This window comes from Podarcis pityusensis, assembly GCF_964106645.2.
Source record: "Podarcis pityusensis genome assembly, chromosome: 13".
Classification (NCBI taxonomy): Eukaryota; Metazoa; Chordata; class Lepidosauria; order Squamata; family Lacertidae; genus Podarcis; species Podarcis pityusensis.
In genome coordinates, this window is record NC_138038.1 from 43,083,631 (window position 1) to 43,096,233 (window position 12,603).

A 12,603-nucleotide genomic window follows, 5' to 3' on the forward strand; every position below is an offset into this window, starting at 1 on the left:
ATGACTGTAACTGTGCACGACATTGCGAATGTTTATTTTCCATCTAGATGCCTAACATAGAATTCACCTTTTCTTCACAACTACAACCTGTTGGCTTCTCCCCATTTATCTATGAATTCATAATGTAAGGAGGGAATTTAAAAGAAATGAAGGTCATATACAAAAAAACTTATACACTCCCCCCCTATATTCTCTCTCTCTCTCTCTCTCTCTCTCTCTCAACACAAACACACACGCAGTGTCTGCATGGCTTAAGGACTGTTGTTCCTCACACAGATATTGTGAGCCACTGTGCTAGCTTTGAAAGGGCAGCATGCCCTAGGGTATCTGCAGCATCATCCTGGTTGGTGTCCCACAAGGTTAGCAGATTTGCTGTGCATGTTAAATGGGAAGTAGAACAGCACTGTTAAGATACTGATGAAGTAGTCAACACCATCTTAATTTTCCAAGAAAACGTTGGGATCCATAAGCACTCAGTGCAACTTAAATTTATTACTGCTGCTGCTTTGACCAATGCTTTTTATATCATGTTCTACAACGTACAAAATGAAGCAAAGCAAGAGAATGAAGAATCCTATATTTTTTGCTGCAGACATTACCTGCCATGGTTGTTGATTCGGAAGCTTCCATCTCCTTCTTTCCACTGTCACTCTGTTTTTTAATTTGGAGGACCGCATGGATTGCAAAGCATGTGCCACAGCATAGACTGCATTGTACATGCTGTAAACTGTGGCCAGTCATGCTCATGTCAAAAACAGATCCAGGAAGTGCTTCCAGTTTCTCATCCCCGGTGCAGACCTCCCCACTAGCATGATCTCCATCAGAGGTGGGGAACTCACAGTTGAATGCCTTCTGCCAAAAGATCTTGAGAAAACCATCTCCTTTTTCCAAATTGGGATTTTTCAACTGAAGGAATGTCTGGAATCCTGACACCTCCTTTGAGTGAATCGCCAAGGACATAGCACCGTGGATTATGTCTATGTCGAAACCTCTTTGAAAGGAAAGTGAAACGAACTCCATGCGACCTATCATAATCCAGATTTTACCTGCTGTCTTCATTGGTGTGTCCACAATGCCTGAAGTAACAGGAAACATTCTCAGAAATATCATGGTTTGAATTTCACCATGTACAAGCACAACAGTGGCAGTGCTCCTCAAAATAACCATGTATGTTTCCATCGTATTCTCCAGAATTTCTCCAAAGTCAGTTGCAAAATGTGCCAGTTTGTGATAAAATTCAATAAATGCAAAGCAGATGCCGCTCTGGGAAAACTTGGGAAGAATGGCCTGGACAACCCTTTCTCCACTGTCAGCATGTAAAGTAACTATCCCAATCCAGGTCCATTTGAAAAACAGCAGCAACTGGAGAATCCCGAAATACTGGTGGTACCAATCAGGGAACAATTGCAGGAAGAACGCTCCTTGTTTTTGATCATTCGTCACTGAAGCAGAGCCATATCCAAGCTACATGGGAAATAGCCAGAGAAAATAGCAACAATCTATTTCCAAAACTCTGTTCATTTTCATTCATTCATTCATTTTTTTGTTTTTTGTTTAATGCTTTTTATTCGATTTTTCATTTGTTAATCATTTACATATTCCAATCCTTATTTTTATTTTTACATATACTGTATACATAGTTAAACCAAACAACATCCATAATTCTTCACCAGTGATTTCCGACCACCTCATTACAGCTTCTTCTTTCTTATTTTTCTATTCAATTGTGCTGTTTATCTTTATTATCTTTTTATTACATAGTATATAACTTATCTATGTGAATTTTGACTTTGTGAAATTTATTCGAAACATATCAAGGGTATGATTTGCAAACAATGTTTTTCCAAATATTCTTTTGCACTTTTCCCACTATTTTTTAAAGTTTTTGGTTTGGTTGTTGTCTAATTGCCGCTGTCATTCTTTGCCCATTCTATATACTCACACAGCTTGTTTTGCCATTCTTCCTTTGTTGGTATCTTATCCCCTTTCCAGTTCCTAGCAATCAACATTCTAGTGGCAGTTGTGGCATACCAGAACACCTTTTCCTTATCACTGCGGATACTGATTGTCAGAATGCCCAACAGAAAGGCTTCAGGGTTCTCCCCCGAATGTTTGTCTTAACATTTTTTAAAATTCATCATAGACAGTGTTCTAAAATTTTATTTGTATTCTGCTTTTCCACACACTCAAATCATGCTCAAAGTGGCATGCAAGAAGGAAACGGAAGCATTTCAAACAAACACTACAGAAACTACCATATTTTTTGCTCTATAAGACTCACTTTTTCCCTCCTAAAAAGTAAGGGGAAATGTGTGTGCGTCTTATAGAGCGAATGCAGGCTGCACAGCTATCCCAGAAGCCAGAACAGCAAGAGGAATTTCTGCTTTCACTGCACAGCGATCCCTCTTACTGTTCTGGCTTCTGAGATTCAGAATATTTTTTTTTCTTGTTTTCCTCCTCCAAAAACTAGGTGCGTCTTGTGGTCTGGTGCGTCTTATAGAGCAAAAAATACGGTATTTCATAATCCAATATAACATAGCAAAACAGAAAGATGGTAACAAACAACTCCTCCCCCCTTACATTTCAACGCATTAAAGACAACAAGATTTCTTAAACACCAGGCAGTATCCAGAACAAGGGAGCTTCACAAATTCACCTTTGCCTTGAAGCACCCCTCCCATGATGTTGCTCATAGTACTTCTTCTGAAGCTGCTTCTTATAAGTGGCAGGTCAGAACTGCCTCTAGTTTGCTACTTTCTGTCTCCAAAGCCTGGCTAAAAGGCAAGGGAAGCACAGCTGGTTTGTTAAAGTCTTATGTTCCATGCGCAAAACGTACCTGTGGAATCTTGTAGATGCACAGAATGTCTGCCATGAAGAAACACACGTCTGAGTTAGGCCCCCCAATGACAGCTACTGCATTACCCTGGAAATCACAATTGTAGTTTGGGATGAATCTGCTCCATGTAGAGAGAAGTTCCATAGAGGCCAGATACATCCTACTTGCCAAGAATTGGCTGTTAATAATGTGGAAACCCAGGGTGAGGTTGGATAAGATCTGGCCTCTTTTGTTGATCTCCGTTACAGCAAATGTGAGGGCCACGATGTGCTGGTAGATCTGTGTCATAAATCTGCAAGGTATTTAAATCCACTCTCAGAATATGCCATGAGACGTATCTACAATAGATGTTTCACTCATATATTGAACTAAAATATATTTTATTGCCCTCAGTTCCAGGAAGCTTGATGGAACATTGGCACTTTGACCAGGACATTTGTCATATGAATGTCACTTATTTGGAAAGTATGCACGGACACTTCTTTGCAACGTTAAAAAGCCAACTTTAAATGTTTAGCATATTATTGAATCTGGCTTCAGAGGCCTTTCTTTGTGTGCCTCCCTAAGACATTTGGAGGACGGCAACACGAGAAGAGGCCTTTAACATTCCCCCCGCCATCACTCCCCATATAGCAATTGGGGCTTTAAACAACCAGCTCCTCATGGTGCCAGTGGAAGCTTTTTATGTCTATTTGCAGCATCTGCAACAAAACATGTCTCTCCCGTATCTTTCTGTACAGCCACAACAGGCACTGTAACCTTCCAAGCATTTGACCACACCCGCAAAGGCACACTCCTCCATATTCTCCTGAGACAGATAGCATGGGGTTGCGGTTGAGGAGAGAGGGGTTAACCTTCTGTTTCCCACATGTTGTGATTTCCCTCCCCCAACAATTGTTTCCAGTGGAGAGATGAGGTAATTTGAGAGGTGAGAATGAGAGAAAAATTGGGAGAGGTGGGAAATAGGAGTGGTGGTGTGGGGCAGTTCCACCTACTTTTGTCAGCAGACACCATGTGTGGTGCCCAATAGATTTCTCCCAAAAGATTATGGCTGCATCTATCCAATTGGAAAGGCTCACTTAGACCTCCTTCCTCCTCCTCCTCCTTTCAACCTGCAGGGATTTTATTTTATGTTTGGGTGAGGGTGAACATTCTACTATCACTAAAGCAACCTCCCTTTCTCCTTACAGATAATTAAATGTTCAGTCCGTGAGCACTTAGAAAAGGATGCTGTGATTACTAAGACCCAGCATAGGTTTCTCATAAACAAGTCGTGCTGGACAAATCTCATTTCTTTACATGATAGAGTTACAAACTTAGTGGATCAGGGGAATGCTGTGGACATAGTGCATCTTGATTTCAGCAAAGCTTTCAACAAAGTCTCCCATGGGATGAAGTCACTGTTAGATGCATTTGTAGCTAGTTGACTGACGCAACCAGCTGCACAAATATAAGATAGGGACACCTGGCTTGTCTGTAGGACATGTGAAAAGGATCTATGTGTCTAGTACAACACAAGCTTAACTTGAGTCAACAGTGTGATGCAGCAGCACAAGAAAAAAAAGGGGCGAGCTAATGTGATTCTAGGCTACATCTACATCTAGTGCCCCAATCAAGGGAAGTCATAGTACTGTTCTATTCTGTCATGGTTAGACCACACCTGGTGAACACAATTTAAGAAGGATATTGACAAACTGGAATGTGTGCAGAAGAGGACAACCAAGATAATCAAGGGTCTGAAAACCAAGCCTTATGAGGAAGGAAAGGCTGAGGGAGTTGAATATGTTTAGTCTGGAAAAAGAGAAGACCGAGAAGAATGATAGTCTTTTTCAAATATCTAAAGAACTGTCACATGGAAGATGGAGTAAGCTTGTTTTCTCCTGCTCTGGATGGTAGGATCCAAACCAATGGCTTCAAGTTACAAAAAAGAAAGAAAGAAAGAAAAAGAAATTCTGACTAAACATCAGGAAGAACTCCCTGATGGTAAGAGCTGTTTGACAGTGGAACAGACTCTGACAGAAGGTGGTAGCTTTTCCTTCCTTGGAAATTTTTAAGCAGAGGTTAGGTGACCATCATTTGTGCATCATTTCATTGAGATTCCTGCATTGCAGGGGGTTAGACTAGATGATTGTTGGGGTCCCTTCCAATGCTACAATTATATAATTCTATGAACTCAGAGAGAATGTTCAAGGAAAAGGCCCCCTGAATGTGACCCAAGAACATCTTAAACACTAACCATTTGTTATGGCACATAAGCTGGGGTGGTCAACATGGTGTCCTCCATGTGTTAGACTACACTCTCTTCCTTCCTGACCACTGGCTATGCTTGCTGGGGCTGATGACAGTTAATGCCCCACAGGGACATGGGTGGTGCTGTGGTCTAAACCACTGAGCCTCTTGGGCTTGCTGATCGGAAGGTCGGTGGTTTGGATCCCCGCAACGGAGTGAGCTCCCGTTGCTCTGTCCCAGCTCCCGCCACCCTAGCAGTTCGAAAGCATGCCAGTGCAACAAGATAAATAGGTACTGCTGTGGCAGGAAGGTAAACGGTATTTCCATGCGCTCTGGTTTCCTTCATGGTGTTCCATTGCACCAGAAGCAGTTTAGTCAAGCTGGCCACATGACCTGGAAAGCTGTCAGTGGACAAACATTGGCTCCCTCGGCGTGAAAGTGAGATGAGCGCTGCAACCCCATAGTCGCCTTTGACTGGACTTAACTGTCCAGGGGTCCTTTACCTTTACCTTAATGCCCCACAATACCTGGAGGTCACCATGTTGTCTACCCCTGACATAAACATTTGTGGACTAGAGTCCGCTTCAGAAAATGCAAAGCTTTTACCATAATTAATCAGTCATTAAGCTGCCACAAGACTCCTTATAGTTGCTGCTACCCCTCTGGAAAATGATATAATTAAAAATCCAGTTCCTTACATGGGGTCATCAATAAGTTCATGAAGCGGGTGCCTGTTGAAGTCTACAGAGCTGGACAATCTGTAGCTCTGGGAAATAATGGCAGCAATGTTGAGGTCTCCTGAATGATAATACTTCTGATTTTCTGGAAGAGCACCACTTATATTACATCGAGCAATGGGAACAGCACACACATCTTGAAGCAGTAGTAATAATACAACCTGCATGAATAATACCACCATACATGAACATATTTCTTCTTGGAACCATTTCACCTGTTTCCTCATTGTCATTCAAATGTCCCCGAGTAGCAGAGCCTGAATTGAAAGGCCACTCAACGGACTTATTCAAACCCAGTATTATGTAAAGTATTGGAGGGCTGTTTAACCCTGCCTGTCTTTAAATCCTGAACTGAATTTCACAGGTGACCTTAACAGAATCTGTTTTTCTCAAGTCATAGTTTTCTTAGTGGTTACTGAAGCTCCCTTGGGATCTGGAGAAGTAGTAATCATGGACAATTTGGATACTTACAGGGGAGATAGTCATTTATTCAGCATTAGAGGTTCTCCGCAACATTGCAAAAGAAAACAGGTTGATTGCACTTCCATCAATCCTTTTCTCTGATCCTCTGCAGTGTGGAAGCAAATTATGTGTAATACTAAGGTATTTAGTGGGAGGAGACTAGCTCAGTGGGAGAGTACATGCTTAACACAAACAATGTCACCAGCCAGAAATGCCAAAGCCAAGGAATCAAACTACTTGTTTTACTCCCAAATGAGAATCAAGGCTACAGCTAGAGAAGTTGTTTACTTCAATTGCAACAAAGAAGGACATGTAGCCACACTTTGCAAAGCCTCAAAATTGGGGAATTCCCCTGCATTTAGGCAACCAAACCAAAATAAAGGATACAAAGAAAAGTATTTTCTTTTGCAAGAAAAGAAGCTGTGTGTTAACAATTATGACACAAAGTCATACAAATGGTTAATTGATTCTGGAGTGTCTTCTCACATGAAAATTCAGTTGCAGAAAGTAAGTTTAAGTCCATTGTGGAAATGAGAAGATGCATATTAAGGGATGCAGCTCTCAGGAGCCACTGCAGTGTACCTCCAAACCAGACTGCCAGTGACAGATCTTCATTGGCTCCCAATGCATTTCCAAACACAATGCAAAGTGTTGGTGTTGACCTTTAAAACCCTGTATACCTGAAGGAGCATCTCCACCCCCATCATTCAGCTCAGACACTGAGGTCCAGTTCTGAGAGCCTTCTCGGTAGTGGCACCCGCCCTCTGGAATGCCTTCCCATCAGACGTCAAAGAGATAAACGATTATACAATTTTCTGTAAACATGTGAAGGCACCCTGTTTCAGGATGTTTTTAATGTTTGATGTTGCACTGTTTTTTAAAATATTCTACTGGAAGCTGCCTAGTGTGGTCAGTGCAACCCAGTCAAGATGGGCTGGTTACAATTAATAAATGATGCTTATTATAAACAATATATCCTCTCCTAGAATCTAAACTCATTTCTGCATGAAGGGGAGTCCACAATCTCCTGAGGGAGTCTGTTCCACAATCAGCCAATTTTAACTGTCAGAAAGTTCTTCCGGATGTTTTGTTGGAATCCTCTTTCTTGTAACTTGAAGTCATTGGTTCAGGCCCTAACTTCAAGAGTTCCATCTTCCATGTGACACCCCTTTAGACATCACATCTCCTCCAGAGGTGTTAAATTGAATAAAATATTGGAGGGAGAATAAGCCCTGCTCTGTACAGTCAATCCCATGATGGGCTGCATGGACACCATTTGAATGGCAATGCCTATCAACTTTGGGGGGCCCAGCCCCCTCAAATATTTATTTGGGGGGCCAAAGACCCATTGGCCCTAGGAGTTGGCTACTATGATCTCCTCTCAGTCTCCTCTTTTTCCAGGCTAAATATATTCAACTCCCTCAACCGCTCCTCATATGGTTTGGTTTCCAAACCCATGATCTCCTGGTCGCCCTCTTCTGCACACATTCCAGCTTGTCAATATTCTTCTTAAACTGGGGTACCCAGAAGTGGACACAATATAACAGGTGTGGTCTGACCAAGGCTGAATAGAATAGTACTGTGACTTCCCTTGATCAGGACACTAGACTTTTGTTGAATCATCCTAGAATAGCATTAGCTTTTTTGCTGCTGCATCACACTTTTGATTCATGTTAAGCTTGTGGTCCACCAAGACCCCTAGATCCTATTCACATGCAAGCCAGGTGTTCCCCGTCTTAGATTTGTGCATCTGGTTCTCCTTGCCTAAGTGCAGAACCTTACATTTGTCCCTGTTGAAATTCATTTTGTTAGCTTGCGCCCAGTTCTCCCATCTGTTAAGATCATTTTGAATCCTGATTCTGTCTTCTGCAGCATTAGCTACAACTCCCAGTTTGGTGTCACCTGCAGATTTGATGAGCATCCTCTCAATTCCTTTGTCCAAGTTGCTAATAGAGACATTGAACAACAACTGGCCCAGGAGAGAAGGAACACTCTGCACCTTGGCACTTTATACAGTTTCAATGCAAATCTTATGTATGCCTCTACGTAGGAATAAAAGAAGGTTGCTTTATTCAGGTAGCTGAATAAACTAAGCTTCTTAATGGTCTTTTTATTATATTTGTTTAAAAATTTATAAGCCACATTTAATAAGAAACAAAAATGCAGAATGCAACATAACAATTAAAGGAATCCATAAAACATTATAAAAAATGAGCAATCTGGCCTCCAAATTCTGCACCAGCTGAAATTTCCAAAGGATCTTCAGAAACAACTCCAAGTATAACATGTTGCTGTAATCTAACCTAGAAGTTACCACAGCATAGACAACACAAGTTAGGTTTCCCCTGTTCAGAAAGTGGCAGCGCTGGGCCACCAGCTGAAGCTGTTAAAAGGCACTCCATGCCACGGAGGCCACCTGTGCCTCAAGCAAGAGCAAAGGATCAAGAAGTAGCCCCCACCTATTTAACCACATCAAGAGCAGGCAACGTCCCATCCATACAGTCTAGGGAACTGCCCACCAAAGGTCCCTCAGTCTCATCTGGAATGAGCTTGAGTTTGTTGGCACTCATTCAATCCAACTTCAACTAGATTGGGACTTTCCAATTTGTGATTTGTTCTTTCCTCTCATTAGCTGCCCCCTGTTGTTCAACTCAGGTTTAATCAAAATGATATAGCATTTAGGGGCAAAGATGCAGCCCAGTAACCCAGCGCCAGAGGCCAAGATGGAGAAGATCTCCACAGCCACCATGTATTTCCCTTTTGTGCTCAGGTAGGTTGGGACAAATGCCAGCCACACACTGCAAAACATCACCATGCTGAAGGTGATGAACTTGGCTTCATTGAAACTGTCAGGCAACTTTCTGGCTAAGAAGGCCACAGTGAAGCTGATACTGGCCAGGAAGCCCATATAGCCCAGGACAGAGTAAAACATGATGGCCGATCCTTCATTACATTCCAGAACAATCTCTTCAGCCATCGTATGTGCATCTAAATCAGGGAAAGGGGGAGAGATTGTCAGCCATAGAGTACAAAGAATAGCTTGAACTAGGGAGCAGGAAACCACAACAGAAATATCCAGTCTTTTTCCCATCCATCTCCTCATACTGGACCCTGGCTTGGTGGCCATGAAAGCTAAAATGACTGTTGTCGTTTTGGCCAAAATACAAGAAATCGCCACAGAGAATATCATGATAAAAGCAGCTTGTTGAAAGAGACACATAACTTTATGCGGCTGGCCAATAAACAAGAAAGCAGAAACAAAGGAGAGCAAGAGGGAGATGAGGAGAGTGTAGGTGACGTTCCGGTTGTTGGCTTTGACTATGGGAGTGTCCTTGTGCTTAATGAATATCCCATGCACCAAAGCTGTGATAAAACAAAAGGAAAGAGAGAAATTAGCTAAGATTATCCCCAACGGTTCTTTGTATGACAAGAAGCTGATCTTCTTTGGAACACACAAATCTTGTTCTCTGTTTGCATAATGATCTTCTGGACATTGAGTGCAGTATTCTGCATCTAAAAAAGGAAACAGATTTTGTTTTATACATGGATGTACTTCTACGTACAGTACATTACTGAATTCAATAAAACTGAGTGAATTTTTCTGTGCTATTTCTGGGTAGGAAAATGGAGCAAAGTGGATTTTGTCATATATTCTTTAGTGAAGTACAATTATTTCACTATCCAACAGTTATTTCATTATCCAACAGTCTTTCTTTCCATGAATGGAAAAAAATAAGTCAGAAATTTTGGCTCACTGAATACTAAATAAAATTCCATTTTTAGTTTTTATTGTTGGATGAAGAATTGGAAGTAGTGGAGGCCTTGTCCATTTCTTCTTTCATGAATAAAATGATTTAAAATAACATTACTCTTAAAACTGGATCCAAAAGTGAAGTAAAAACTCATTGACCTCTCAAAGATTTGTTAGAAAATTCTTTTAGCTCAGGCATATTTACAAAACAGTGTATGGTGACACCTAGCTCAAAACCAGTGTACACAATCTCAGTTACTTTTGCATGACTATGAGCATAGCAGATCCCCTCACTGATGGTATTTTAATTCCTGGAACATCACAAAGCAAGAGTTATTGTGAACTACATATTCTTTCTGTCCTGGTATGCTCAAATCCTGTTTATTTCTAAATTTCCTTTCCTTTTCTTCTGAGAAGCTGAACACTATGCTAAACAACAAAGAAATGCTGTGGGTATCACCACCCGCACTAAATTTGGAACATTTAAATATGAAGTAAATTCTTGTCTATAAACTGTGTTGAACAAGTGATTGATAGCAGTTAATAACCTGAGGAAAATGCTATGAATAAAATGTATTTACCTCTAAATTTAGAAATCCTCCCTTCTGGACATGGAAGACAATCGTAGCAGCAGAAAGGTTTTTCTTCCTTCTTGCTCTTGCTGTAACCTGGATGGCAAGCCTCATTGCAGACAGAAAGCGGCTGTACCTGTGCATAAATGAAATTAGTGGGTGTTTAAAAACTGAGCTCCAGCTCCACGGGCCTTCTGGCGGTTCCCTCACTGCGAGAAGCGAAGTAACAGGAAACCAAGCAAAGGGCCTTCTCAGTAGTGGCACCCGCCCTGTGGAACGCCCTCCCACCAGATGTCAAAGAAATAAACAAATGTCTGACTTTTAGAAGACATCTGAAGGCAGCTTTTAATATTTGATGAATTATGGTATTCCAATATTTTGCTGGTAGCCGCCCAGAGTGGGAAACCCAGCCAGATGGGTGGGGTATAAATAATAACTTCTTCCTCTTCTTCTTCTTCTTCTTCTTATTATTATTATTATGCATTCAAATTTTGGGGAGGAGAAGGGAGTTGTATGACGATCTTTGCAATAAAGATAGGAGCAAGGTAATTCTTTATAACCAGCAGTAAAGTATTGCACTTATGTGAAAGGAGAACCTGTGGCCACTTATCCCCTGCCCAGTGGGTCAAAGTAAGGATGAGGCACTTTTGGGATCAAAATTAGAATTTTATTTATGTTCATTTGATGAGGACTGTAGCTTGATATCTACTCTGACAAGGCACAATACTTTGTATGAAATAAGCACACCATACAGAGATAGCTGAAAGGTTCTTACAATTCTAACTTTAAACATGCCTCAGAATAGACTGATTTCTTCTAGAATGGCCATTGGTCTTACACTTTGAGTAAAACACTTCCAGCCCCATCTAGGATCTTCATTTTCCCCTCAGGGAAAACAAACTGGATTGCCATGTCTAGCTAACTCCTAATTCAGACCTCCTATCTGACAGTTTTAACCTATCTAGGATCTAACCAGGTTCTGTCCAAGCCCTTTCTAGGTACTTTCCAAGCCCTAAAGCAATCCTATCTCCACTAACTGTCAGACAGGCCCTATTTGACCATTTAACTGTCAAGTTCTAACTTCAAATTCCCTACTGTCTCTCCTGATTGGGTGACACTCAACCCATTGTCTGGATGCTCACGTTCCATGCATCACAAGTTATATTTCTCCAGTTCTCCTATCAAAAGGATTTGTGCTACCAAAACGATGGATGGACAATTATTATTTTATCATTATTCTTATATATTTATTTATACCCTGCCTTTCCCCCTGACATGGACTAAGGGCTGCTTACAGATGAAATGCGAACAGCTAAAAACCGGCTTGGGGGAGGTCATAAAAACAATTAAACATTAATAAAAATAACACTATACAGAAGCATAAATGATCTAATAACAATGTACAGGTAATTACAATACCTGTTTAAATGCAGTTGGCCATACAATGTCTTCCACAGAAATGCTCAGGATTTTGTCTTCAGGAGCTAAGGGATCTATCTTTCCAACTTTGGCTCGAAGAAAGGAGCGGTTTGGAAATGTCACCCAATTAATAATATCAAATCCAGCAGTGATATCGCTGTTATGATTAAAGGAAACCTTTTCTCCAGCACTGTTGTTAAATGAGACTCTCCTAAGGTAGCGCTGAAGCTAAATTGAAACAACAAAAGGCAAATAATATGGATATATAAGATGCTTCAAATAGACTATATACCACTGAAAAGCACTGTGCATACTTCTCAAAGTGTTGCAAAATTTCCTAAGACTTCAATCATTGTCATAATTTTTGCAACCAATCTATTGCCATCAATAACATGCGCAAGTCAGGTAAACACAAGGATGGAATCTATACAAATATAAAAACCGTTCTGAAAATGCTTTTCTTAAGCTTTAAAAAAAGAAAAGAGATCCAAGAAGCAAGGGCAACACAAGGTTGTTTGCGGGATTGTAAATAATTGCAAACATCAGAAAATGCCAACAAGCCTCCAAAGACCTCATCCAAATAAGACAAATACAGGG

The 12,603-nt window shown here is 41.0% G+C and overlaps 1 protein-coding gene across 2 annotated transcripts; it reads right to left on the minus strand.

Moving 5' to 3' along the window:
* Positions 1-8,734: 8,734 nt before the first annotated feature.
* On the minus strand, positions 8,735-11,593 carry LOC308461108 (vomeronasal type-2 receptor 26-like). Of its 2 annotated transcripts, none has more exons than XM_080977738.1 (3): positions 11,363-11,593; positions 10,597-10,723; positions 8,735-9,627 (listed from the first exon to the last, which is right to left on the minus strand). In XM_080977738.1, the coding sequence occupies exons 1-3, from the start codon at positions 11,378-11,380 to the stop codon at positions 8,846-8,848; spliced, it is 927 nt and encodes a 308-aa protein (XP_080833864.1). In that variant the 5' UTR covers positions 11,381-11,593; the 3' UTR covers positions 8,735-8,845. The 2 variants fall into 2 exon arrangements, with proteins under 2 accessions (XP_080833864.1, XP_080833863.1); XM_080977737.1 differs by having other exon boundaries at positions 8,735-9,777.
* Between the last annotated feature and the right edge of the window lie 1,010 nt (positions 11,594-12,603).

Excerpts from the sequence above, each read along its gene's own strand:
- LOC308461108 (XM_080977737.1), bottom strand. Across the intron at positions 9,778-10,596 it reads GAGGATTTCTAAATTTAGAG|ATGCAGAATACTGCACTCAA; the intron begins GTAAATACATTT and ends TTCCTTTTTTAG.